Below are 27,981 nucleotides of genomic sequence, written 5' to 3' on the forward strand. Positions count from 1 at the left end.
TACACATCTGTCTCTGAGCTGCTTCTCGGATTGAAATCTTTCAGAGAAACTCTTCCTCCTTTGTTTTCTCATAAAAGAGGAAAAGAGGATGATGATGAAACGGTCAGAGAGGAAACAAAATATATAAATGATAAATGATCTGATACGTTCAGTTGAACACACACGTCTCTCACAGGCGCTGTTGTTATCTTCCACTGTTGTTGTTGTGTTTCTGTATCTTGGCTCTCAGCTCGCGGCACATCTCTTTGTACTCTGACGTGTTCTTCGAGTACAGGTTTCCGCCCTTCAGCCAGCCCATGATGCTGTTCTTCTCCTCCTCGTTCAGGACTCCTTTCTTGTAGTAACCTTCCACCAGCAGCTTGTCTCCAACATCGTGGTAGCGCTTCGTTGCGTCTCTGGACATATTTGAGATGTTCAGCGAGAGGATTCCTGCAGAGTTCACACAGCGAGCAGGGAGAGGCGGGGTTTACTCACTGAACAGGAAACGGTGTCTCTGACAGCATCGCACTATATCTGTTACTGTGACCACTGAGGCGAGGACTCATTAATGTGATCGTTGGTGCTTCACGTGTTCCTGTACTAATATTTAACCTGTGTGTGGCTGTGAAACCAGTGTAACCAGCACTCTGACTCTGTGCATTAAACTGCTGAAAGACTCTTGCATCATTTTTGCAGACAGATGTTTCTTTGTGTCGTTTCTATGGTGACGAACATCTTTGCTCATTGTCTCATCAGTAACCTGGTAACAGCACATAGTACTTCTATCTCTACAGGCTTGTTTGTAGCGTACCTGCATCCTCTCTGAGAGAATTGGATGTGACCGGATTGGCTGCCAGCAGCGACATCTTCACCAGTTTTTCCCCGTCTCCAGAAATAAGAGTCTCCTCAAGCTTCTCGCTGGAACAGAAGCACGTTAGCTATCCAAAGAAAACTCTGAGTTTAGCTCCAGGACGAACAGATTCGTTCTCACCTGATTATACGAGACTCTTTTCTGTTGCGCCAGGTCAGGCCTGCCTCGTGGTGCGGCTTCAGAACCTCTCTGCACAGCCCGCGGTCTCCGTTTTTATCCAACAGAGCAAAGAGGTTGGGACTTTTGTTTTTCAGGTCCTCTCTTAACTTTACGTTCTCAGGGTCCTGCAACGTTTTAAGGGCATTCTGAAAGACACATCTAGGTGGAACGTGGTCGGCTTCCACCGCCAACCCGTTCTCACCACATTCTCTTTGGTTTGAGGTTTGCACCCGGATCTTGTACACACTGTTGGCAAGAAACGCATTCAGAATACGATTTAATGTGTGTTACACGTGAAGTTCGATCTGCTGGTCGTCGTGGTCACACATTAAATACTTACTCAGCGTGCGCTCCAACCAAACCCAGACGTCGTTCTTGGATATCTCGTAATTCCTCTGGACTCAAACCTTTCTTGCTCATGTCGCCCAAGATGGCGTTGAAATCGTCTACGGCTTTTCTTCGCGCCTTTCGATCTCCTCCACATATGTAATATCTTCCAGGAGAGTTAAAGGTTTCTTCATATCCTTTCTGCAGCTTCAGAGCTCCTGCGTATTTGGGTAGGTTTTGCTGAAGCTGAGTGGAGATAAAACATGCCATAAGATGAGTTACCTAATTGCTTCCAACATCTCCAGTGCGGCCTCTGAATAACACAAAGGCTACACCTCCTGTAAAAAGGTGAAACACTGATTGGGTCCATAATCGCACAGAGCTCCAGAGGCCAAGGCAGGGTGGGCTAAGCCTGTAGAGGCGGCCACAGAGATCGTGTTTGATGAGTCCAAGGCGGCTCAAGATGAGTTAGAGTTGCCCAGTTTGCAATTTCTGAGAAAAAGAAACCTTGTGTTTACTTGCATATGCAATCAGTGACTTAGTGTTGCACTAGCCAGCCATAAAGGGTGAGACTGGCCCTAGTGTTTTCCCATTTGAACGAACTAAACCAGATCATTGTGCACCACCTCTGGTTTGTACAACAGCCAAGCAAGTTACTGAGGAGTCTGTTAAATCTGCTCCTCAGCTTGTAAACCCAGCGGCTTTTTCACTCAATTCAGTTTTATTTACACAGCGCCAAATCACAACAGCAGTCGCCTCAAGGCGCTTTATATTGTAAGGTAGACCCTACAATAATAACCCAACAATCATATGACCCCCTATGAGCAGCACTTTGGCGACAGTGGGAAGGAAAAACTCCCTTTTAACAGGAAGAAACCTCCAGCAGAACCAGGCTCAGGGAGGGGCGGGGCCATCTGCTGTGATTGGTTGGGGTGAGAGAAGGAAGACAGGATAAAGACATGCTGTGGAAGAGAGACAGAGGTTAATAACAGATATGATTCAATGCAGAGAGGTCTGTTAACACATAGTGAGTGAGAAAGGTGACTGGAAAGGAAAAACCCAATGCATCATGGGAATCCCCGGCAGCCTACGTCTATTGCAGCATAACTAAGGGAGGATTCAGGGTCACCTGGTCCAGCCCTAACTATATGCTTTAGCAAAAAGGAAAGTTTTTCAACTGCATCGCTTAACACCACAATTTTACATGTGCACTTTCTTTGCGGGGGGGGGGGGGGGTCCCATACAGCCAATATTCATTTCTAAATTATTAACTAACAAACTTGTGCTTCAAGTGCTTTGTCAATATTGTAGGAAATGTTAAACTTAATCATCATCTCGGCTCCTCTGACGACCTGTATGCTGTTGCCTGCCACTGAAAGGCAGTGGGGAGAGGGGACACTTGTGCATTTATCGCAGCATATAATGTGTTTCTGCTGCTTTTTCAGCGTTCAGAGGTTGATGGCACCGTGTCAGAGCTGGCTGTGAACTTCAGACGGATCAGGCCTTAACTTAACAAAAATGTTATCAATAGTTCTTTTCATCTTTTCTCATTACCCACAGCTACATCCACTCTGTCAGGCCAAGGCTGCTCACTGATTTCTATAATCCATTCGATTCAACTTAGCCTCAGACAGTCAGAAATATTATAATTCTGATCATTTATCAGTACTGACTTCATCAGAATTGTGAACATCACAGCAGATGTCTTTGTGTGAAAGTAACTGAGAATAAAACACAGAAAAACATGAAGGAGATTTTCCTGGTCTGGCTTTTTATAGCAGATAACCTTAAAAATATTCTACAATGTTCTGCATATAAAGTTTAAATTTCTTCAGTATTGAACAACAGAAATTAGGCTTTCTTGTCCGAGGTCATTTAAGTCAAAAAAGAAAAAGACAGCGCTGTAAGCAACGGTAGACTGGTGGGTAATAAGCGAATGAATAATACAGAAAACAGAAATTTGAGACGGGAAACTGTTCTTGAAGTACAGAGAGAGAGAGAGAGCTGTGCATGAAGTGATTTTTATCATGATGGAAGCAAAACAGCAAAAGTCAGAGGGAATTCATGACGACATTGATCAGATGTGAAGCGCAGTTTGCTGCTTCTTTTGCTGCTTCTTTTGCTGCTGGCGAATTTTGGTTGGAGAGACAAAACCTGCAGCTCAGAATCAGCGCAAAAAGCCGTAAACACAGCGCGGACCGGACGCATCAGGATCGCTGAGCTCCGACAGCGTGTCCGTCTGCGGGCCGTCGGGTGAGAAAGCCGAGAAAGACGAAGCTGATTCTGATGCGTCCGCTCTGTGTTTACGTCTTTGTGTGGAATCCGTTAATGAATTGATATCGCTAATTTACGAATAAATTCTTTACAAATCCTACCATGTGAATTCATGGATTTTTTTTTCACATTCTGTCTCTCACAGTTGAAGTGTACCTCTGGTGCAAATTACTGACCTCTGTCATCATTTTAAGTGGGGGAACTTGCACAATCGGTGGCTGACTAAATACTTCTTTGCCCCACTGTAGACCATATTAATAATAACAGTAAGACTTACATTGTTTCTGACCTGCTCCCGAAGGATCCGTGCCTCTTTTCCTACATCACCTGGATTTTTACCGGTGGCCTGGGCAACAGCGTGGTAGAGGCAGTTCTGATCTTCTGAATTTACTGGGATTGTGGTCCCATCTGGTCTCAGGATTTCAAAATGACCTGTGCACGGGCTCTGTTCACCACGAATCCGTTTAGTTATCCTTGAGAAGAACCCCATCGTCCTGTAAAAAATACATTAATAAAACAAAAAAACAACAAATCAGTCACTCTGGACAAAAAAGGGAAAAGGTGAGACTAACAAATCTCCCTCTAAATACAAGTAGTCCATAACATTTGTTTATTACTTTAAATTTTATTTAAGAGTTTTGATTGGGACCAATAATAATGTTGTTGTACATAAAATCTGTCATGTAAGTTGTGTCCACCAGTGAAGCTGTTGGAACAATATTGATGAATGAGTAATAATCCTTCTCTTTCTACTAGAAGCATAAGGAAAATGAATGTGGGGAATAATGTATATAATCAGATTAAACTATAACAGTAAAGGAAGTCAATTCAATTTTGTTTTATATATCACCAAACCACAACACCCAGTGCATCATGGGAATCCCCCGGCAGCCCACGCCTATTGCAGCATAACTAAGGGAGGATTCGGGGTCACCTGGTCCAGCCCTAACTATATGCTTTAGCAAAAAGGAAAGTTTGAAGCCTAATCTTGAAAGTAGAGATAGTGTCTGTCTCCCGAATCCAAACTTATGCTATGTCTTCTAATGATGCTGCCTAAGGGAAGCATGTATAATGTAAACAGAATTGGTCCTAGCACTGAACCCTGTGGAACTCCATAATTAACCTCAGTGTGTGAAGAGGACTCTCCATTTACATGCACAAACTGGAGTCTATTAGATAGATATGATACAAACCACTGCAGCGCAGTACCTGTAATACCTACAGCATGTTCTAATCGCTCTAATAGGATATTATTGTGGACAGTATCGAACGCTGCACTGAGGTCTAGCAGGACAAGCACAGGGATGAGTCAAGGTCAGAGGCCATTCCCAGCAATTTCAGGGTTCCTTCAGTGTCGCCTGCCTTCGCCTCTGACAGTTGACTATGGCTGCTGGAGTCCCTAGCTTCACATTTCTCAAAACAGAATCACCCACAAAAGTGGCGAGAAAACTACGTGAGAGAGGAACAGGTGGTGTACCGGGGTGTTCTGTTTAGAGCTACACTTCCTCCTCACCGTCACCCAGCCAGCCTTCTTTCTTGTTGCTCAGGACTATCTGCTGAGGAAGAGCTAATGGTAGCAAAGCTAGCGTTGCCCACACTAACTACTGTCTATGCCAGAGTCCAGAGTCCAGAGCTGGTTTTCCATTCACTGAGCCTGGCCTCCAGACGTACAATCAGGCAACATTTCTTTCCAGTATCTGTGCTGAACAGAGGAGAAATTAAACATTTGAGAAGGAACTAATGACTCAGCTACAAGCTAAGCTAATAGCTACGCTAAAGACAGTCATTGGGTCTTTACTGTGGGTGAGTCAGCAGAAAGCGCGCTTTGGATAAACCACATGAAGATTACAGTTTGACATAAGCCTTTATCTGAAGGTATATAATTAAACAAGTCACACATGGTAACAAAACACTACTGTGCACTGTGTTAGGAACAGGAAGTGATACGAGAATGCCAGAAAAAATTGAAACGGGGGGGGCAGGAAAATAACGGAGTCCTTCCCAGTTCACAGCCAGTAGACCAACACAGGACAAGTCATTATAGTGGGACCACAGGATGTCAGGGTGCCAGCTCTGTGTTATTATTCACCATGACTGGTGTCAGTTCTAGCTGTTCAGTGGGTTTCTGATTTGCCCTCAGACTAAACAACTACACCAGTTTGGGGAAAACAGTTTGTTAGTTTGTTTGTCCCCTGATTATCAGACAGGAGAATAATTATTAAGTTTTTAGATAAAGTTTCTTTTTGACATTGATTGCAGTGTGTGATCATAATAGGGTTGATACGCTCCTCATTAGAAGGATACGAGCACTAACCCCACGGTGTGAAGGGTTAAGTAAGAGGCACAAACAGAGCTGAGTGTAGCTACGTGCTCACAGAACAGACAGGAAGGGCTGCTTGTATGATAACAGGGCGTTCCAGTGAACAAGAAATAAACACTTAATAGTGTTCCTTTAAGGCGGACATCAGCATGGAAATAAAACATCCCTGGTAAAAACTGTGAGGTAGGGAGTTTTCTCACACAGGACAAGATCCCTGACTGGAGGTTAATGGCCGCTGCCATGAGGAACAAATCAGGGAGTGCTGAGCCTCAACCACGACATCTCCCCATCAATAAGCAATCACAATTATTTCCTGTTTCCATGTGTCTAATATATACTTTGAATTATGAATTGTACTTCACTTCTCCATGTACAGACTGCCTGACACTGTCCACAGCTGTGCAAGCCCAATTTTAACTGCCTGATAATAAAAGAGAGTGAACTGCTAGACTGTCTCCTGAACTTCTCTCAGCGTAGAAGAACCCGACAGTATCAAAACCAAAGTCTGGAAATTGGGATGGGGAGGGTTACCCTTGCAAAACAGGTCAAAATTAACTTTCTGGCCCATATGAGTTGGTCAATTAAAAAAATATATATTATTTTGACTTAATTAAATGAGAGGCGCAATAATATCAAATATGTATGCTTCACTCACTGTGTTGGATTTTCTGGCTCCTTCTTCAGTTGGAGGACTATATCGCCTGCTGAGTCCTCCTTCCCAGGATAATAGTCTTCTGAGAGCTTCTTTCCATCTTTGTCCACCATAACCAGTTTGATTCCTTTGCCTTCCAGAGCATCACTCTGGGTGAGGACGTGGATGTCCAAAGCTGTAGCAGGGCGGTTAACATCAGAAATGTCCTCAATGTAGCACTCCAAGTCTTTCTTGTCAGACTCTGACAGGGACTCACGTGGACGCTGGAGGACCTTTTTCATGTTGTACTTATACTCCTGGCTGTTAAAGAAACTTTGGGTGTCAGCCCTGCCAAGTATGTTGCTAACAGCACCACCAACAGCATGGTTTATTTGACTTATGCACATTTTGCTCATGATGGAGGTCATATGCCTGGAACAGGCCTCAACATAAGAGTTTGAAACACTTTCTGCAATCATGTTAATGAGTTTATCTTTAAAGCGTTTTACATCTGATAAACTGTGCCTTTCATCCTGGTCATTGCTTTCCTGAGGTAGTTTTCCCATGCTTTGCAAGAGCTTAGGAACAAAGGTGTTGTTAATGATTTTCTCTGTTGGTACCGAATTCCATATTTGTACAAAGGCTGTGGCATATTTAGCTGCTTCCAAACCCATTAGAATACTTTCTATTCGATCGGACCCTTTTTTGCTCTTTATGTGTTGTGTTACAGCACCACAGACCGCTGAAAGTCCATCAAGAGCCTTAAGAGCCATGGTACAATTCATCATCAGGTCAGGAATCACTTTTCTTGTTATCAGATCCACTGACTGAAGCATTTCTTCCTCACAGTCTTTGTGAATTCTGAATTCACTGGACCCATTCTCCAGGATATTCTTTGGTATTCCTGAGCAAATGAAGCTTGTGAGAACTTCATCCAGGCTACGGTTGGCTTTTATGAGTGAAAGCACCTTTTCCTCAAAGACTTTCCTCAGAACGTTTTGGAAAAAAGCATTAAATGCCTTCTCAGCAGTATAACTCAGAGCACTGACGCATCCTTGCTTCCCCAGTTCCTGAAGTGCATACTTCCCTGCCTTCAGAAAACACTGTTTTACTGTGTAGGCACTAGTCTTTGCTCCTGCGATCAGACCTTTTGTGCCACTACGCACTGCACTTGCAGCTTTCTTTAGTCGGCTGAATCCACCAGAGATCAGAGACAGCCCGATGCTGATGGCCTTGGAGATTGCCCATTCAGCCCAGTCAAAGCCTCCTTGTATCATTCCTTTGATCCCTTGAATCATGTCAGATACTCCCTCACAGATCAGTCCAAGTCCAAACTGACTGGCACCACCACATGACAGAGCACAAACAAGAACACCTGCTGCAACTTGAAGGGCGCCGAGAACAAAACAAACAAGGGCATCATAGCAGAACTCGGGCTTCTTTTTAACCTCAAAGACTGTGCTAAGGCCATTCTCATAGAGCATCATCAGCTCATTGGTGGTGATTAAATCTTTATCTTTGGAAAGATGGTACACACTGGAATCCTCTACCTCTGCATCAGCTTTGCTGCCATCGAGCTGTGTCAGAGTTGTCAGGGCACTTTCGATGTATCTTTTCCAAGATTTGAAGATAGTCATCCTGGCTTGCATTTGGATCTGGAGGTTGCTGTTTGTGTGGTGTGGAACAAAGCCACTCGTCACTGAAAGATTACAAAACATCATCGTATTTGTTGATTCTGAGAGATAGACATCCACTGCAGACTGTGCTTCCTCCAGTAATTCCTTTGCCTCAGCTATGTAGTCTCCTTTTCTGAGGTTGAGTGTGATGTAAGCTTGATTATAAAGCGCCACAGCACTGTAGAAATGATCGCACTCTGCAGCTCTCTGCCAGTAAGTCTTTGCACCAAAGTCACATTTGGTTTTGTTCATGCAGTGTAGGTCAGTTCTGCTTGCTGCCTGTTTGATGTAATCATAGATGTTATAGCTCGTCCCCTGCAGGAGGAAGTCACCAGTCTTCTTCAAGTGTTTGGTGAGGTCTTCTCTCAGCTGGCTGATATCGTCATGTCTGCTGATGTGCTCTTCATGAAGGATGAGCCACAAAGCCCACGATTCTTTCAAAGCATCCAGTGCAGTCTGATAGTCGAACTTGTTCTGATGGATCTTAAAATATTCAGGAACATCCTTCAGCTTCATCTTGGACAGGTCACTCCTTTCTTCTACCGTGTAATTCTTGTCAAAGTTACAGAGAAACTGACAGAAACTGGAGAACAGAGTTTCCTTCATGTCAATTTCACAGAGTTCATGTTTCTCCATGCTGTCTAAATGTCTGAGCTCATACTCCTCTCTGAGCTGTCTCATGGTTTCGATGGAATGGCCTTGGTAGGCTGGTGCAAGATGGCCCTGGTTGAGAACCATCTGGACCATCCCTGGGTTTCCTTTTCGGGCGGTGCGTCCAAAGACCTGTCGCTCCACACGGTGACTTCTAGGAAAGTATGTGAGGAGCACAAAGAGGCCTCCACTCTCGTTTACGTCCTGCTGAACGTGTATGTCTGTCCCTCGGCCGCCGAGGTTTGTAGCAATGATAATGTTTCCCGGGCTAAAGTTCTGCTTCTCGATGTTGTGCTTCTCGCTGATTGTGTACATGGTGATCTCATTGGCTTGCCTTTCTGGAACATGCATGTTTGTCTTCAGCTCATCTGCAGTTTTAACATCTTCACAAATGATAAGAACAACTTGGCCTCTGTCTGCAGCTCTCTGTGCAGTTTCACAGATCACCTGGATCCACTGCATGTTGCCTCCACTCACCTGAACTGCTGGCAACTCAACAAGCTTTTTACAGCGGTGAGCTGGAATGACATAGCTTGCTGTTTGGTAATGCCGTTCTAGAAATACTTTCTCAGCTTGCCCCCCTAATGTCCCAGAAACACCAAAAATGCCTTTTCCATTGAGGTACCGTTTAAAGAAATGGACATTGGACATGTAATTTGTTACATTGGACAGCTGAGAAATGGCCAGCTGATGCTTCATCTCCAGAAACTGTTGTAGGCCGTCACCCCATCGCTTGTTTTTCTCCAACACCCCACTGGCCTCAAAGTCCACAGGAATTATGGCATCATACTGATGACTGTCAGCATCACTGAAACCACCTGCGTCAGCTTCCGGTGCTTTCTCAATCATGTACTCTCTTCCCTGAGTCATTCTGATGGCTTTTAAGGCGTTCTCGGCAAAAACTAGTAACTGATTCTCAATGTATGTTTTCAAAAAAGAGGGGATCACAATAAATCCCTTACACTCATCCAATGACTTCACTGAACACTCATCAGAATATTTAATTTTCGATTTTAATTTGTCCACAGCTCCTTGGATGAGGGATTCCTCGGACATTATTTCACAGGTACAGCCATTCTCCAGGAGAAGTAGGCTGACATCAGGGTCTCCATGAGAGCTGTCCTTCCTGTAAAGTTTGGCTTTGTTGTTCATTAGTGAGTAACAATTTACAGATACACCGTTTTCTATTTTTGTCTGAACTTGTCTCAGTAGCTCACACTGTTCTTCTGGTCCAATGTTGGCCATGATTTTCTCAGTAGCTTTCCACCTGGCATCCTTAAAGCTGTCAGTCTCTGTTTGTGTCTGACCATCTGCTTTATTTAATCCATCCACATCCTCCTGTGGATAAAACCCCAGCTGGGCACCAAGAATAAGTATGTCATCAGCTGAAACATCTTCTGATTCTGAGCCAACCACTGCTTGCATTACAGCCTTGTGGAAGTGCTGGATCCTGGTTCCCCAACTGATCTCCCCTGTTTCAAACATTTCTATTGGCTTGCAGGATGACATCATGGCCCAGATGCTTGCCAGGACTTGCTCCATGTGCCTTAGGCTGCCGGCTTGGTGTGACAGGAACGTGACCTGGACACCGCTGTCCAACGTCATGTAGTCCACCTCATCTACTACCACACACTCAAACCTCCTCGGACCTCGGGTAGTCTTCTTCTCAAACTCTTGCCTCAGCGTATCTGCTGCAAATGTACCAACAGTGCCATAAACGACCTGCTGGCTGTATGCATCCTCAAGCAGCTTGTCATGATCTTTAAAAGAGCAGCTATCGATTTGTGTTGGAGGGACCGTGGATGATGTAATACCAAACATATCATATAATTTTCTCCACTTATCCTGATCACGACTTGCTAACAAAGGAGAGCTTGTCACGATGTCCACCTTTATGCCTCGGGTGGCCTGTATTGTAGCAAACATGGCTAAAATACAAGTTTTGCCCTCTCCAGTGCTGATTTCCAACAGACAACCTTTCTTATCCCCAGACTGTGGCAGCAGGAGCAGCAGCAGTGATGCTAGCTGACTGGGTCTTGGGAAGTAGCCCTGAACATGTTCACCGCTTTGAGTGGTAAAGGCGGTGCATTCCTTTACAGCTCTGGATACGATGATCAGGACTTTCTTCAGAGCATCAATCTTAGGATTGTTAAAATCAAGAGCAGTTATTATCTTTTTACAGTCTTCAATCATCTCCCTGTTGATGGCCACACTTCCATATTTGGGTAGCTCTTCTTCAATATATGTCAGGACTTCTCGCAGGAGTGACGGGACACACTCTGGAAAGTTTTTGTTTTCCATTTCAGCCAAAAGTGTGCAAGCATCTTTGTCTCGCTCAGCTTTGTCCACACAATGTTGGATGTACTCTGCAGGATCGTCTTCATTCAGGGCAGAGAGAGCGTCGTCACAGCTCAGCCCGTACGTGCACGCTTTGTGGAGGATTTTTGTGACTGTTTTCTGATCCATGCTTAAGGTCTTTCCAAGGAAAAGCTTGATGTCTTTTGGTGCCCAGAGGTTGTTGAAGACTATTTGACTGACGATCTCCTTACCTGATCGGGGTAGCTTTGAGGACAGATCCAGAACATTTGCTAACACCTGTTGGGCCAGTGTTGGGTTGTCAGCATGTAGCTGTTCCTGCAAACTGAGGAGGAACTCTGTCTTCTTGTCTTGTCCATTTTGGAGGAGATCTTCAAAATCAGGGTCACCCTCTAAGGTCACCTTCAGCACTGCCTCCAGGATGTTGAACCTCTCAGTCAAAGACAGCAGCACGTATCCAGTAGTCTGATCCAAAGCCCACAGTAATGAAGTGGGGACGAAGTGGGGGTGCTCGTTAAAATATTGTAATGTCAGCTTATTTTGGAGAGTCTTCATCCTGTCTTCCAGCTGGATCTGTAAATGTTCATCCTCTCTGATGTCATACTTTGATAGAAGTTTTTCAAACTTCTCATTAACATCAGCGACCTGTATTAAAGAGGAACAAAGACACGAGCGTAACAGTGTCAGCAGCAGGAAACTGTATGCAGGGTCAGATGCTGTCATCCTCACCTGACCATAATGTTGAATTATTATGGATGTTTTGGGTATCTGGCAGTAAGGACAACAAACATCTGTTCAGAACTGTGATGATGTTCTGCTATGAGGACCTTCAGGAGTAGCAATTGATTTTTTAATTTGTTTGGTTAAAAGGAGACCTATATAACAAAATATTATGCTAATTATTAATGTTATAAAAATATAATATTATACTGATCTGAACTGTTTACAGTCTGCCCCAGGGCAGCTGTGGCTACAACCGTAGCTGCCTCCACCAGTGTGTGAATGTGAGAGTGAATGAATAGTGGCATTGTAAAGCGCTTTGGGTGCCTTGAAAAAGCGCTATATAATATGTGTATATGTATATATATATGTAAATCCAATCCATTATTGTTTGTTTTTTTTTCAAAAAAGAGAAATTTGTCATCTTCCAGAGTATAGGGCTGGGACATAGGGTTACGATGACTTAAATGTTAGACATTTATAAGGACCCAGAGCCTCTTTGCTATCCTTTCCCAGATGCCCGTAGCTGTTATTACCTGAGGCTGGACCCTACCTCATCTCTCTCTATGTGATGTGCTTCATCTTCCAAGAGCTGGTGTAGAACGTGAGAGTGCTGCTGACGGTGCTCCCAGGTTTGGAGGTTATCCTCCTGAAGCCTGTTGTGCGCTTCAGAGAGCTTTTTTCTTAATGTTTCATTCTCCATCTGCTCTTGGATCTTTCTCTGTCGCTCAAGCTCTGCCTGACGCCTTTTCTCTTCTTCTTCTTTCCTGCGTCGTTCCTCTTGTTGGCGTTTCTCACGTTCTCGTTTCTCTTCATCAATTCTGCCTGTAGAGAAATGAATGCGTGCTTAGAGAAATTTAATTTGTTTTTAATTTGTTAAAAGCTTCTGACATGAAACCCTGTTACACTGCAAAGAGCTTGGTATTGGCTCTCACTGGAATACTGTGTCACTTCCTGTTCCTGGTACACACTGGTGGCTTGTGCAGCGACATCTGTGCAGCCCAGTTCATTTCAAACTCTTACTTAGCAACTTATTTCATCCTGTAACCTATGTATGTTTTATCAGGGCACACTTCCTCTTCAATCAGCTGCAAATTTTATTCAGTGTTCACTCATTGTGTCATTAGCAGTGTGGCCTGTGTTTCTGTGCTTTCTTCATGGCACTTTCCTGTTCAGTGTGTCAAGTGTTTAGTTATTGCGTGGCCTATTTTGGGGGGTTAGTACTTATAAATAATAATAAATATAAAGTAGTAATAAATATAGCTTGTTCATAGTTTTGGAGGACAAACCACTGAAAGTAAGCCTAAAACTGGCCAGGAGCAGGTGTGGACCAACGTAGCTTAGCCTGATTAGCTGTCCCACACCAGGTCCTCCTGAGCAGCAAGGAAATCAGGCGGGTGGGTGACTGTGAAGAGGAAATGTAGCAGCAAACTATTTCTCCAGGCTAAATGATGATCTTCTAAATTTGTGACACGCCGTTTGCTCTCCAGCTTACGAGTCGTCTGCTTTAGGGTAAGTTGTTGAGAATTATACCACGGAGTCAAATACTTCTGATTTGAGGCTCTGTTGTTCACAGCAGCTACAGCATCCAGAGTGACGTAGTCAGTCACTCTAGGCTTTTGCTAACTTTCTGATTTCTTTCCGGTGTGTGAACTCTGGTCTTATTAAGCAGTACACACTACTGACTGATACTTACCAAAGTTAGGACAACGGTCAACAACACTACCTAACATGTTGTGGACCAGTTCAAATTCTTTGTGGTCTTTGCTCTCTCTTATGGTGTACGAAGCGCCACCACCTGCACCAGTGAGGTCACTTCCTGAATGATCTCCGTATCTAAAGGAAAGGCCCCAAAATGGTGGTAATGCATGCAGGTACTCTCCTGTGCTGTTGCCACGCACTGTACGCACACCCTGAAGGAAAGAGAGGGGGAGGGACTAGGATGAATGACCACAGACAAGGGTGAAACTTGTCATTTGGTTTTGTAGACTTACCTCTCTCCCCTTGCTACAGTAGTGAAATGTGTAGGGAGTCTCATTATGTATCGTATAGAAGCTCCACATGGTTCAAGCTCTATAAGACAAATGAAAGAGAGAATTTAGAGAAGGTCAGAAGAAGTTTTACTAACATTGTGGAGATGACTGGGTGCTGAGAGAAAAGCTGTGACCACATGAATGTCTCTAATCAGGTTTGTGTCCAGAGTGTGGATGTTTGGAACAACCCAACAGTACTGGCAGACTGACAGTTACTATCAGGGCTGTACTTTTACAGAATACACGGCATTCGTTCTGAATGCAGACACTTACAGTTGTGTGACTGCAGTTGTGGGCCTTAAATGGATACTTGGATCTTTAATATGCAGTGAGATTGTGTTGGTCATCCAGGTAAGTAAATCCCAAAAGGTTGATTCTGTTCATCTGGACACGTGTGTGTGCGTATATGTATATACGTTTTTGTTCCATAACCATTTAAGAAACTCCAAATGACTGTCTTACTGCATCCACCTCAGCAGTGATGGCATGCTGTGAGAGACCCTGCTTATGCAGTTTAACAACCCAACCAAGTTCAAAAACAAAGGGTTTTTTTGCCTTTGCCATCTGAAAGTCATGACAGTGTGACTACCTGACAGAAAAGGACAATGAATCCACATTTTTGCACAGATTTGGCCTTTTAAAGGCACGTGGTCCTAAACGTTTGATTTGCTGTAAAACAGCCTGTTTCAGTTTAAACGCTGTTTTCATTTTTTTTTTTTTTTTAAGTGACATCAGAAACAGCAGCATGTGACATCACGTGATGGCGGAGCTTCAGTTCATCCTTTGTCATCTTTTTTTTTTTAATAGGACAGGGGGAAAGAATGAAAGAAAGAGGGGGAGAGAAAGAAAGAAAACCAAAGGGGAGAAGAGACGGTGAGAAGGGGGGGAAGAGAGAAAAAAAAACAAACAACAAAAAAAAACTCCTGGGTCACCTGTATGGAGAAAAAAAACAAACAAACAAACAGAGGAGACAGCAAACAACAAAGAGCAACATAATAATAGAAAAAAAAAGCACCATCACAATAAACTAGCTAGTCATAGATATCAATAGTTACTAAACGCTGTTTTCAACAAATAGCATACTCAAAAAATATTTTGTCTCTCTCCCACTTCTTCTTGTTGCATGTTGAAGCTCTACTTGGAACCTTGTTAAGATCCAACCATGCGAAATTTGAAAGACTACACGCCTTTGGAGCGGGATTCCCGACTGGGACGTCTGTATCCAGTAAGGTCCCCACATACTAAGCAGGCCTACCGCAGACATGAGTGAGACAGAGAAATATGAAGGCATGCCGGCTCGGATGTCACCCGGATCAACAAGGTCCGCGTCAGGTGTTGAGGAACCAGGGCACCCTGACGAGAAGTGGGCCACTGGAACAAGAAGGCATCGGTGGGCAAGAGATGAAAACAGGGCGTTGTTGGAATGCTACTACGCCAGTAACCCCGGCGGAAGGGGCTACATGAATACGATGAGGGACCTATGGATGCTTCAATACCCTATGGATGCTTCGATATCCACCATCCACATTGACGGCGAAACAACTAGTAGCTCAGTGTTCCAACATTCGAAAAAAGGGACTGCTCTCACAGCTAGAGATTGACGAGGTACAACACATGTGCTACGGCAAGGGGGAGCCAGGACGCCAGGTCAGGGGGGAGATATCATCACCCCCACACGAGATTGGATACAAAGCCCCAAGTACGATCAGGCTGATTGGAGCCCACACCCAGTTTCACACCTTGGCTCAGGCGATTAGAGGATCATCAGGGGGTCCTTTTGTCCCTCTGTGGGGGGAAACTCCCACTAGGTTTATATCTGGGACTCTCCACCATTTGACCTTAGAACTGAAGAAGCTTCTCGGATGAGAGGTGAAACGTCTTCAAGTAACTTAAAGAAGTCCAGACGCTTTTCTTTGCAAACTCCTTAGACTACGATGACCTGGATGACTGAGAACCTTCACAGACATCACAGTGGCAGATATCTAAGAAAGGGTCTCCAGTATGAAGAGTTGGACAGCACCAGGGCCCGACATGGTTCACGCCTACTGGCTAAAGAAGCTGACTGCACTCCACGAGCGTCTGGCAGCACAAATGAACCAGCTGCTAGTTAAGGAGAGACACCCGGAATGGCTAACCGAAGGTCGGACGGTCCTGATCCCCAAGGACCCCAAGAAGGGACCGGTCCCCTCCAACTACCGACCAATAACCTGCCTCAGTACTACATGGAAGCTCCTGTCAGGCATCATATCGGCTAAGATGAACAGGCACATGGGTCAATACATGAGCAGGACACAGAAAGGAATTGGCAAAAATACCAGAGGCGCAAAAAATTATATATATATATATATATATATATATATATATATATATATATATATATATATATATATATATATATATATATATATATATATACACACACACACATATATATATGTATATATACATATATATAGGTGTGTGTGTATATATATATATATATATATATACACACACACATATACATATGTATATATACATATATATGATTAGAAGAGAACGGAACATGCTGGAGTTTTCTGCCCCATCTCAGCAGGAGCAGATAAACGGGGAGCCAAGGTCGTAGCTTAGGCGCCGTGTGAGAGAAAAGCATGTGAATGTTTAGGCTTTTATGATAAGGTGGGGGCACCAGAGGCTATAAGAGTTTGAGCAATGCTCCACCATTTTGAGATCTGAGGCTGTCTGCATACAGTGTCCATCTCCCACGTGTGTGATCATTAAAATCATCGTTTGACTTAACCCGGCCGGACCAGTGTTGTTATTGTGGTTTTTTCTCTTGTCTCCATCCCCAATTTTGAACTCGTAACAGCTTGGGGGCTCGTCCTGTGGTATTGGGGTGGAAGTTAGAGGTTTGGACGGTCCGAGGTTGTCGAACGGACAGGCACAAGCCAGTGGTCTGACGTGAGTGGGCATAAGCCGGCTTATCCAAAGGTAAGGCACTACCTGTTGAATTATTTCCAAAGTGTGCCAAATTGGACATGATTAAATTAAAAGTCTACTCACTGAAATTACTGGTCGAGGGTCTGTTTTGATTTTGATGAGGATCCCCGTGTGTGTTATGCAGTTAAAGCCGGTTAAGAGTATTTAATGAAGTTGAAAAAGAAATGCTGGGTTAGAGTCCCAAGGAATTGAGTTAAAGGCTCAAGTAGTTTGGTAGGGAATTGGCTAGGTATATTTTAGAAATTAGGCCAGAGGCTGTTCCAGAAGTAACAGATACTAGTTAACTGATTAGAAAAAAGTTATCTTTCTTCGGTTGGACCCGTTATGGTAAAATTTGTCAAAAATGGTTAGGTGGAAATTATTATAGGACGGCAGTCGGAAACTGCTAAGAAGCGCATAGCCCGGAGGTTACGCTCCCTCCTGGCCGTGGACGCGCGGTCTTGACCTGTCGGCGAACAGGGTTTGTTCAGTTTGGCTTATCTGTGGGGTACAGGGCATCCTGGAATAAGCTAGGAGTTAGAGTCTCCTCACCGTTTGAAACGGTGTGATGTGCTTTTTTGGACACAGTTAAATTGAGTTAGGGATTTTAGAAATTAGGCCAGAGACTGTGGAAACAGATACTGGGTAAGTGGCTGCAAAAAAGTTATCTTTCTTCGGTTGGACCCGTTATGGTAAAATTTGTCAAAATTGTGTAGGCGCTAAATCTGTCAGGCCTTGCAGTGATTATAAATATAAGACGTCTTTGTAATATAAAATAACAGAGCTTTGTGTGAGACTGTGTGTGACGTGCAGCTGCAGTGCTGCGAGCTATTTTTAGACGGTGTGTGAACATGCAAATGAATCAGCAGCTGTGGAAAAGACAGCAGCTAGGAGAGAATTAGAGGAGAAATTAAGAGAAGTTTTTAACTCATAAAATTGGGGCCAACAGACTTGTGGAGGTTGGGAAGGCGTCCGGAGCATCACAACAAAAAGGTGAAACAAAAACACACACAAGCAGAGAAATGTGAGAGAGAGGCACATGTTAGAGAAATGCCTCGTTTGAGAAAAAACGTTAAATTAGCCCATCTACAAACGCACATACACGCAATGAAGAAACAGCTTACATCCATGAACATGTGAAGATTTTCCAGCAAGTTTAAAGCAGCGAAACTTAACATACACCTGTTGTTAAATGATAAAGTTTATCCACTACTAACAAATAAACTCTCTGGGTTGCAGGACAACAACTTAACTTCAAAAAAGACACTGGTCTGACCAACCAGTGAAGACACAACAAATTTAGTGGTAAAAAGATTCAAATTGTGACATGTGTTCTGCTGATTGATTAATACAAGTGATTACTGAGTGAAAGAAAAGTCCTTTTTTGTGCTTTTAAACATGATCTTAAGAATTTTAACATGTACCTGTGTTGTCCTGTCAGCTTGGCGGGTCATGAGTGGATTATATGGTGAGAAAAAACAAAAAGAGGGGGAGAGAAGGCTGACACAGGGCCTGGCCCCGTTGTTTCTCCCCTCTCTGAATAACGCAGCCAAAATAACATCATTTTCCTGTTCGTTCGTTTTTGTTTTGTGTTTGTTTTGTTTTTTCTCTTTATGCTTGATTACAGGCTGCTTTGTCGGCCCGGAAAGCCGAGGCTGACCCTGGACTCCTGCTCTCCCCCCCTACCATCTTTGCTCTCTCCTCTACCATCTTTGATGTGACCCTGACCAAATGCTACAGCAGCTGGACCCACAACAACAACCTGAAAATGTCAACACTGCTGCAGGAAAACGATCTCATGCAGCAGAGACGGAGAGCGTTAAATCCAAGGCCCGTTTCACTACACGGGGAGATTTCCAGACAGCTTCAGCTGACAGAGCTGTGACGGGCAGCAAAAAGGGCGTGCCAGAGACAGGAGGAGTAACTGAGGTCAGGAGGCACCTCGGAATGAACAAAAGCACCAGGAGAAAATAAGCTGAAGGCACAGGTGCCGGGGCTCGGCCAGGAGCTGACCTCTGAGAAGAGCCGAACAGCAAAGCTGTAGAAGGCCGTGGAGCAAAGCAAGGGAAACATCAATGGACTTCACTCTGACCTGTACGGAGAAGACTCTGAGGTTTCTGCCCTCGGTAAGAGCTCAAGGCATCAGAGCAGGAACTGAACATGGCTCAGGAGGAGCTGGCTGATAATCGAACCCATCAGGCTTGGAGTCCCAGACACAGGACTTGAAATCAAGCCGGAGCTTGCTGGAGCAGGAGGTCGCCAAACCTGATGAAAAGCTCCAACAGCATGAGCAAGCCCTGAAGGAGCTACAGAAGCAAAAGGGTCAAGTTAAGGAGGAGCGGAACAAGGAGAAGATGCAGGACGCTGGAGAAAAGCACTGCCTCAATTGGGGCCAGAACCAGTATGGACAGAACTTTGAGAAGCAGCACCAACGGATGCAAACGGACTGAAAAGGAGGAGGGCAGGACCCAGGGCACGCTTCAGGCCGTGGTTTACCCAGAACACCAGAACAGGAAAGTGATGAACACAAACACCCACAAACACACACATCTACATGCACCGACTCAGAATGAAGAGAAACACACATATGAACACATGCACTCATTGATTGAGTGAGAAATGACACACACACGTGCACAAATCGAAATGCTGATTCAATTCACTGAGAAGTGATCCACACACACACGCTGATGCAATGAAGAATGCTTTACTAACAAATGCTGCACACAAACATCCAAATATGGAGTCGGGTACAACAATAAGAAGCCATTGATTGTTTATGGGTTAAATGCATTTCATGCCACACAGAGGGCATCTGTGTAGATTTAGGGGACAAGGTCACAACAGTGTGGTTGTGAAAACAATGTCTGTGCGTGATGTCTGTTTATGGCTTAAGGCCTCCACTGAATTGTTTACTGTGCTTCACACAGCAACGCATTTGTGTGCAACCAGTGTCCACTATTAAGTTAAGTCAATCCAACATGTTTTTGTCAGTGCAAAAAGGAGTTACGGTGCCTGTATGCCTACACAATACAGTGTGTGAAGTTTTGGTTGATTTTTGGGTTTTGCTTGACACTAGGTTGATTCTATCAGTGAGGTTTGGATTGTTTTCTTTCTCTAAGAGAGAGAAGGATGGTTTTATGTTTGAACATGTTTGCAATGGGCCCCAGTATTTGTTATTATATGAGTGTTTTATTGGCTACGTTTGTTTTTGCTTTTGTTACAGTGCACTGAGATAAGAACATCTGAGAGGTGTGATCCACCGGTGGTGATATTTTGGTATTTTGTGAGTTCCTGATTTAACAAATCGGCTCTTTAATCCAGGCCTGAGAGACTGAACTTTAAAGCGCTATAAAATATTCTTACTGAAAACAGTCGCAAAGTATTTTTCTCCATGTTTATAATGGGCTTAGGAGAAATTCACTTATATGGGACACTGATCGAATGAGAAGTCCTGAGCCTAAAAGGATTGCAGCGAGTCAATCCAGTCCAAAAACAAGGAACTGTTTCCTTTAAAATGATGACGTCATCTTGCTGGTGATGGAGGCTCGAATAGGCTGCGCGTGAGACTCCATTATCAGCAACTTCTGGTATGAATGTGTGTGGATGTATGCATGTGACTGGACTGTGACGGACTGACGACTAAACGTTTTAACTGACTTGATACTGAGACAAAAACGGTGCCGACTTTAGGATTAGTGAATGTCCACAACAATTCACCCAGCCTGTAGAAGAAGGGTGGAGGTTTTGTCTTGCTTTGTTTTGTTTTTGCAAGGACAGAGGATTGACAGAGACTAAGGGGGGAGGCTGTAGCTTCACAGGAGTGTGAGCTGCAGGCTGAACCCTTTGGTTGCTAATTTTGAGTTACTGATGTTTACATTAAGAAAATTGTGTTTTAGTAGCTGTGTTTTAATTAAGGTATCACATTATATTGTTGGGAATGTTAAATGCTAAAGTGAAGAAAAGCTTTGATTTCACTCATGACTGAACATGTTATTATTAACCATAGCGGGTTACTGTAGAGAGTCAATTAACTTTTATAGAGGTAAAAAACAAAACAAAACAAAACCCTCTACCGAGGTCTATGAATAACAGGGGAATGATAGACAGCCACACTCAAAATGGAGATATGTAATGATAAACACTGGTCCCCGTCTTTTGGGTGCTTTCTTGAAATAGTCTGCAATTTAAAAGTAAGATAGAACCGACAGGGGCATGTGCTGAGGGGTGGTGCTGCACAAGAACAAGAGTAAAATAAAGAAAATATTGTTTTTAGCTTTGAGAAGTTCAAATTAAAATCTACCATTACACTCAGAGGATCAATATGAAGTTCGATATATGCTAATTTTGAATGAAGTACATGACTGGTGACTGTTCTGTCCTGAGCTTTTGTTTTACAGCACCCGCTTGACCACACCAACAGTTTCTCGCCACCGAAAAGGGGGTACTTGCAAAGAATAGGGAGGAACATCATCAAAACTGGGAAAGGTAAGCCCCAAAGGGGGTGATAACGCCATAACTTTCACTTATGGTCAAATTTTCAAAATTTGACCCCAAACTTGAAAAATTCTTCAAACATTTAGAGACAGAGTGGAAGTTTAGATAAGCATAATGTCACAAACCACATAAGGATGGAGCATTTGAATCGATAAGATGGTGAATTGATACGCAGCAAAATGTTGATCATGTTGATTATGTTTATTCCAGTGTGCAGAGCAAGGTTATTATTATTATTATTAAAGAAAACAAATGAAATAACGAAAACTAGAAGTGGAAAAACATTTGCGTTAACGGAAATAAAATTAAAACAAAAAGGAAAACTGACTAAAACTGTAATGAATGTTCACAAAACTAACTAAAATTGACTGGATTTATAGCAAAATGTGTTTAGTTTCATTGATGTGTGCGTGCCCTGCAATAGAAGTCAAGGCAGTACGTTAGTCGAGTCGTCTGTGTCGCTGCTCCGTCCACGCGCAGAAATCATGTCAGGAAAAGTCGGGAGAAAGCGCCAGAGTCCAATTTAGGATTACTTTGAATAGGACTGTTTTTTAGAGATAGCAAGAGTCTGGCAGTGGAAAGAGACACAATGTCCTCCTGAGACCCAGGGAGGAAGAAAATAGGAAAAAAAGAAAAGTATTTTCATTTTTTCTTTTTCTTTTTCTTTTTTCTTTCAGATAAATCAAGTGTTGGGACGGTAAAAAAAAAAAACACACTACAAAAACAAAATTGTTTTTAACTAACTTTATTTAAATTTTACAACATGTGCACCACAGTGCACAAGGGGAGTTCATTGATCACGAATGTGAAACTAACAAAATTCAAGAGCTATTTAAGAAAATTAAATGCTCCACTGAAATTTTTGTAAGCAGGATATTAAAACTTATTTATATAACAATATCATAAAAATGTAGATCAGGGATCAACTTAGAAGTCACTGACACTTCACTAGCTGTAAGCCATTGGTTCAGGAACAAGTGATTGCACTGGGCTTTCTATTTCACAAAAGCCAATTCATTTATGATATCTGAGGAAGTACTGTGATTTTATTTGGAGACACAAAGGAACATTTGGCACTTCCCACATCTCACATATGTTTTACTGTTGCACCCAACCATTCTACAACTGAAATGCCTTGGACTGTTAACCATTTCAGGCAAGTGGAGTGAACCATATTTTGCTACACTCTCATCTGATTGGGGCTTCCTTTTCTTGATCTTTGGAGAGAACTCTTCATTACTGGTATTATTCACGTCTTGTTCACATGTTTGTCCCTGGTTTCTCAGCCAACAGGAGCTTGAACTCCAGATACTGGGAGTTCTTTTCACACATTGAGATCACTGATAACTTTTAGCAACGATGTGATCTTGTAGTAACAATCAGGTGTCATGGATTCAGCTATAAATGCGACTCTTATTTTTTACTTTACTGGAAATCATTTCTGCATTTTACCCATATTTTATTTTTTAACTCAAAATAAAAAATTCCAGATTCTCCTACACGTTGGTTTCGGACCAGGTGGGACGACAGATTCCAGGTGGCCCTGTGTTTTTCTCCATTACATCTGCCACTGCAGATAATCTTTGTGTGGCTCCTCCTCGGTTCTCACCCTCTCCTATCTGGCTCACATGACTCTCATCTTCTGAAAAATCTATGTTTGAATCTCGCTCAATTATTCTGTTGAGAATTCTCTCCGCCTTTGTCAAAGAGTTGTCTACTAGGAAACAGTGAAATAAATATAAGTACAAAGTCCCAACGTGCACTAGAGTACACATTAATAAATTAGTCATTTCCTCTGTCAAACACAATAAGCCTAATTCTTAAAGACCCCTCAAATTATTTACTAGATTTTTATTTTTGAAAATTAATAAAAATCTGAGTTTAACAAAACATTTTAAATGTAAATATCAAGCTTACCTTTCTTTCTTCCATAAAATGTGCTTGTGGGCATGCCAGCCATTTTGAAAAGGTGGGAAAAACAATTGGCAAGGCCACACCTCCACACATGTGATATACATGTAAGGTTAAAGGTACTGTTGTCCTCTCTAAGAAACATCAGGACTTAGAGGAGTGGCAAGTAGAGTATGCGAGCTACAAGCAAAAACTAAATGTGTACTACAGTGCGCAAAAATGAAGTACTGGGTCATCAGGGGGTTATGAGGGACATTTATAAAATTAAAAATCCCACAAACCTTGAAGTGCACTTGAAAAGCTCACACAAGAAGGTTAACCTAGCTTACCTAGAAGACCTCATCAGGGGGAGCACACTCCCCCTCCTTGAAGAGCTCCCCCACTTAACCAGCATCCCCAGAAAACAGCTAACCCCAAATAAGGCAGCGTGATGCATCCCAAGACAACAGGACTGGGACATCTAAATAAATGTGTGAGTCAATCGCCTTCAAAAAGTTTATCAATTCACTTGAACCAAAATTAGGACCACCCGGTGCTGCAAGAGTTAATAGTCTCAATACCCAAGGATAAGCAGAAGAGCATGACTGATATAATGGAACTGGGATTTGGTGACACTTAATTTTTGCAAAACACAAATAAAACTATAACTGAAACTAATCAAAACTAAACTGAAATTAAGGATTTTCAGAAAATAAAAACTAGACTAAACTAGCAAAGAATTGGTAAAAACTAATTACAACTGGCAAAAAATTGAAAATCTGGAGTCGAAACTAAATAAAAATAAAACTAATGAAGATGGCAAAACGTTTAAAACCCTGGTACAGAGATTGGCAAATCTGACCAGGAAACGTTATAAAATGGATTGTCAGAACAGTCAGCATTAAAGTCAATTTGACAGTCCAGACTAAGATGGCGTTGAACATCTTCAGGGAGGAAGAGGGTTGGTGTGACCAAGGTGTGGTTTGGCTTGTTGTATGTATATTTTGAGATCATATGGCTCTGGATGGACCAGTTACCAGGGCATGGAAGGAGGACAGACTCATTAAAGGAGGAGAAGGAATTTCCTGGGATTGGAGATCCTCTGGGTGAGTGGTTGATTAAAAGCATGCATAAAATAAAAGTTATCTGTTGTTATTGATTGGTAATAGATTGATAATTGGCCACATTTACAGCTGTATTGACTTGTTGTGGACGTAGTCGACTTCAGGTTTAAGCACTCTAATCAACAGGTTGAAAATAGTGACATTAAAGGAAGAGTATGCAGCGCCACCCTGTCAGACGCCAGTGACGGTGGGGCTCACTGATGAATCAGGTGAATCATGGCTGATTCATGACTAAGATCCCCTGCTGTGGTCAGTGAGGGGAAAACAGGGGCAAATAAAATTTAAAAGAGGCATTTATAAACGTTTATGTGTCAAGTTAAACGGGATAAAAGGGGGTGTTCTCACTCTTATTTTAGCATCAGCATTATTATTGCATCAGAATCATATAACAAGCATTGCATTAAACATTTATTGAAGCTTTTGACATTGTACTAACGTTTGTGTTCCAGTGATTGTTATAACCGCAGGTTAATCTTCTTTCTTAATCGTATATTCACAGGTGTCAGGATAATCATACGATCTTCTATTGCAGGTGTAACCATGATCATTTTCAGACATACCTCAGTTTGTTGCTCATTATAGAGTTGTGCTCAAGTTAATGAGGGTTAAAAGCTACAGTAAACGTGATGTTTGGCTGATCTATGGTGTGGAGTGACTTCGAGCATAGAAGGCCGCACGCGCTTACATAACACTGATATCATGTTATTCTTTGTGATTTTTATTCAATTATGTCTTTAGTTTTAAGTAGTGGTAGTTAATTAAACGATATTCATTTAAGATCATATTCTTGAGTCAGAGCATCACACGCAGATCAACTTAACAACCTGGGAGACCTTGTAGCTGCAATATTGTGTCTCCATAAGGGACAGTAGGTGGAAGCAAACACATGATTTTTGGGGGGCAAATGTGAGGATTAAAAATGGCTAATTTGTTTTTGATGTCTTTTCTTAATATGAGCGGTTTTAGTAATTTTCAAACACACCTTGCAAATGTGCTTATAATGAGTTGGCACTCGGCCTTTTGAAGGTCATAAGCTTCGTTCGGCGTGATGGTCCAGACTGATAAAGTGTAGGAAATGCCTTGAGTGCAGAGGGGTAAATGCAAACACGCTTACACACACATAGGATATGATTAGAGTAAGTCCCTGGGACATTCTGAATATTCTAAACCAATTCTGAATCACTAGAAGGTCAGTAGATAACAACATTAGATTATTAGGGTTAGGAGGAGAGGTGTTTTGGTTTTCTGTCTCTTACAGAGAAAGGAACAGACACCAGACGAGGTCACAGAGATACGAGGATCCTTCGCAGCAGAGACAGACACAGTGACTGCCGAGACACCAACTGGGTCCAAGTGTCATGGCGTTTGGGCTCCAGCTAGTCACCTCAAAAGGATGGATCCCATAAACACAGCAATAACCATGAAGGGGTTGGCGGAAATCCAGGAACACCAGACCAACGAGGTTCGAGAGGCTCTTGGGCAAAAGGGGGACGCGTTCCTGTTCCTTTTTCTGGAGGATACACAGGAGACACAGGACCCGAGGATACACAGATCGTTGTTTGAAATCAGGGCAGAATAATCCCCTGATCTGTGCCACGACTGAAGGGTTGTCTAACCCCTGAGGTTGAAGAAAGAAGAGCAGAGGATCTACCAACTGGACGACACTGGTGGCTGCAGCAATAAAATAAAGGCTAAAAGCTCCTTGGACAGAGGTTCTAGTCTGAGTACGTCTGAAGGGTATAAGGTAGCACCAAATAAAGCTGTGGGAGACCTGGGGAGTGTCATCTGTACCTGCCATTGTTGGAATAATAGTTTTTCTTACATCTGAACTGCGCAAACACAGAGGTCATCTCACATGTGGTTCGCCCATCAGGGGGACAAAGGGCCTCAGGAGTGAGAAGAGAGGAACCCGGCCACACTGGATTATGGGGTGTAGGTGAGCTCTTTAGAATAAAGAGCTCATCCGGGGGAGTGTGAGATTATAATATTATTTTATGCCATGTTAGACCCCTAATTAAAGATTGTGAATTATTGGTAGATTTAGTTTGCATTATTCTCCTGAATTAGAAGAAGCTGATAACTATTGCATTAGTTAAACTGATTTGCATTACATTAGACTCCTGATTTATTGTGGATGAATGATATTGTTTTATGATGTTATAAGAAATACTGTTCGCAGAAAGTCATCGCCTTATTTGTCTGATTAGAAGAGAACATGCTGGAGTTTTCTGCCCCATCTCAGCAGGAGCAGATAAACGGGGAGCCAAGGTCGTAGCTTAGGCGCCGTGTGAGAGAAAAGCATGTGAATGTTTAGGCTTTTATGATAAGGTGGGGGCACCAGAGGCTATAAGAGTTTGAGCAATGCTCCACCATTTTGAGATCTGAGGCTGTCTGCATACAGTGTCCATCTCCCACGCGTGTGACTATTAAAATCATCGTTTGACTTAACCCGGCCGGACCAGTGTTGTTATTGTGGTTTTTTCTCTTGTCTCCATCCCCAATCCACACACACACACATATACACACACACACACATATACATACATATATATATATACATATATACAGTGCACACAACTCATACAGGTGTAGTGCCACATATATTAGATAGGTCCTTGTTTGCCTGTTATTTATGACATCATTATCCATTTCCGAGTCCAAATGATCCTTCAGTTTTCCAAATCAAACAAAAACTGGGAGTCAGAAGCATCCAGACCGTTTCAGCTACAGTAAAACGATCAGTGTGGACGTGTCACAGTTTCCTCAAGTCAGCCAACCAGCTCGCTTCCTGTTTATCTGTCAGAATCCGCCCAGTAAACCTGTTCCCCTGGAGACCAACTATAAACATCTTATGTTCACGTCATCTACAGCCACTCAAACCAACCACCGCAAAATAACAACTTTAATTACCGTCCAGAAAGCAGTGATTCATTTCATTCTGATTATTTATTCATTAAAAATATTTTTTGTGCTTTTTTACATCTTTTAATCAGCTTTTCTTTATTTAACAGTTTTCTGTATAGAAGAGGAACTATCTGACTTCTGTGGGAGTCTCATTCTCGGATAGCGTGCAACAACTCAACATTAAATACCAACAGCAACCTCAACTTCCTGTTTAACACATGGATGCAGCTACAGCTGTTCTTACCTGAGAGTTCAGCCTCAGGTCAGGACCGCTTACGAAACCTGAAGGTAGCGCTGCATAAGACATGTAAAAACATGACAGCAACTTTTAACTAATATAAAAATAAAACTTTAACGTGGCCCGCGATCAAAAATGACTGATCAGTAGAATATGAACTTTAATGGACTGAAATTGAAAGAGTAGACTGACAGAGATTCATAAGCACTGACTTGGAAAACATCAAAGCTGCAGCAGATATGACCATGTAGATGTTTGCATTCACAAGAAAGATAAAAATGATTGGAGTCATTTTCCAAATTATTAGAAAAGCCAAAATCAGTGACCTGCGCAGGAGACTAAAAATCAATGTGATAAAGTTTTACTTACAGGAATCTCAACCCTGAGCTCAAAGACTGCAATCCTTGCAGAGA

The 27,981-nt window shown here is 42.8% G+C and overlaps 1 protein-coding gene across 1 annotated transcript; it reads right to left on the reverse strand.

The window, feature by feature from the left end:
* Nucleotides 1-13: 13 nt before the first annotated feature.
* Nucleotides 14-27,972, reverse strand: LOC308387527 (uncharacterized protein). Its single transcript, XM_080867630.1, has 11 exons — nt 27,938-27,972; nt 27,575-27,624; nt 13,919-13,997; nt 13,621-13,837; nt 12,478-12,749; nt 6,586-11,849; nt 3,888-4,104; nt 1,350-1,582; nt 971-1,255; nt 791-897; nt 14-429 (listed from the first exon to the last, which is right to left on the reverse strand). Exons 3-11 carry the CDS (start codon nt 13,985-13,987, stop codon nt 185-187), a joined length of 6,909 nt encoding a protein of 2,302 aa, XP_080723756.1. The 5' UTR covers nt 13,988-13,997; nt 27,575-27,624; nt 27,938-27,972; the 3' UTR covers nt 14-184.
* Between the last annotated feature and the right edge of the window lie 9 nt (nt 27,973-27,981).

The sequence above is a fragment of the Rhamphochromis sp. 'chilingali' genome, assembly GCF_963969265.1.
Source record: "Rhamphochromis sp. 'chilingali' genome assembly, chromosome: 19".
In the NCBI taxonomy this organism is placed as follows: domain Eukaryota; kingdom Metazoa; phylum Chordata; class Actinopteri; order Cichliformes; family Cichlidae; genus Rhamphochromis; species Rhamphochromis sp. 'chilingali'.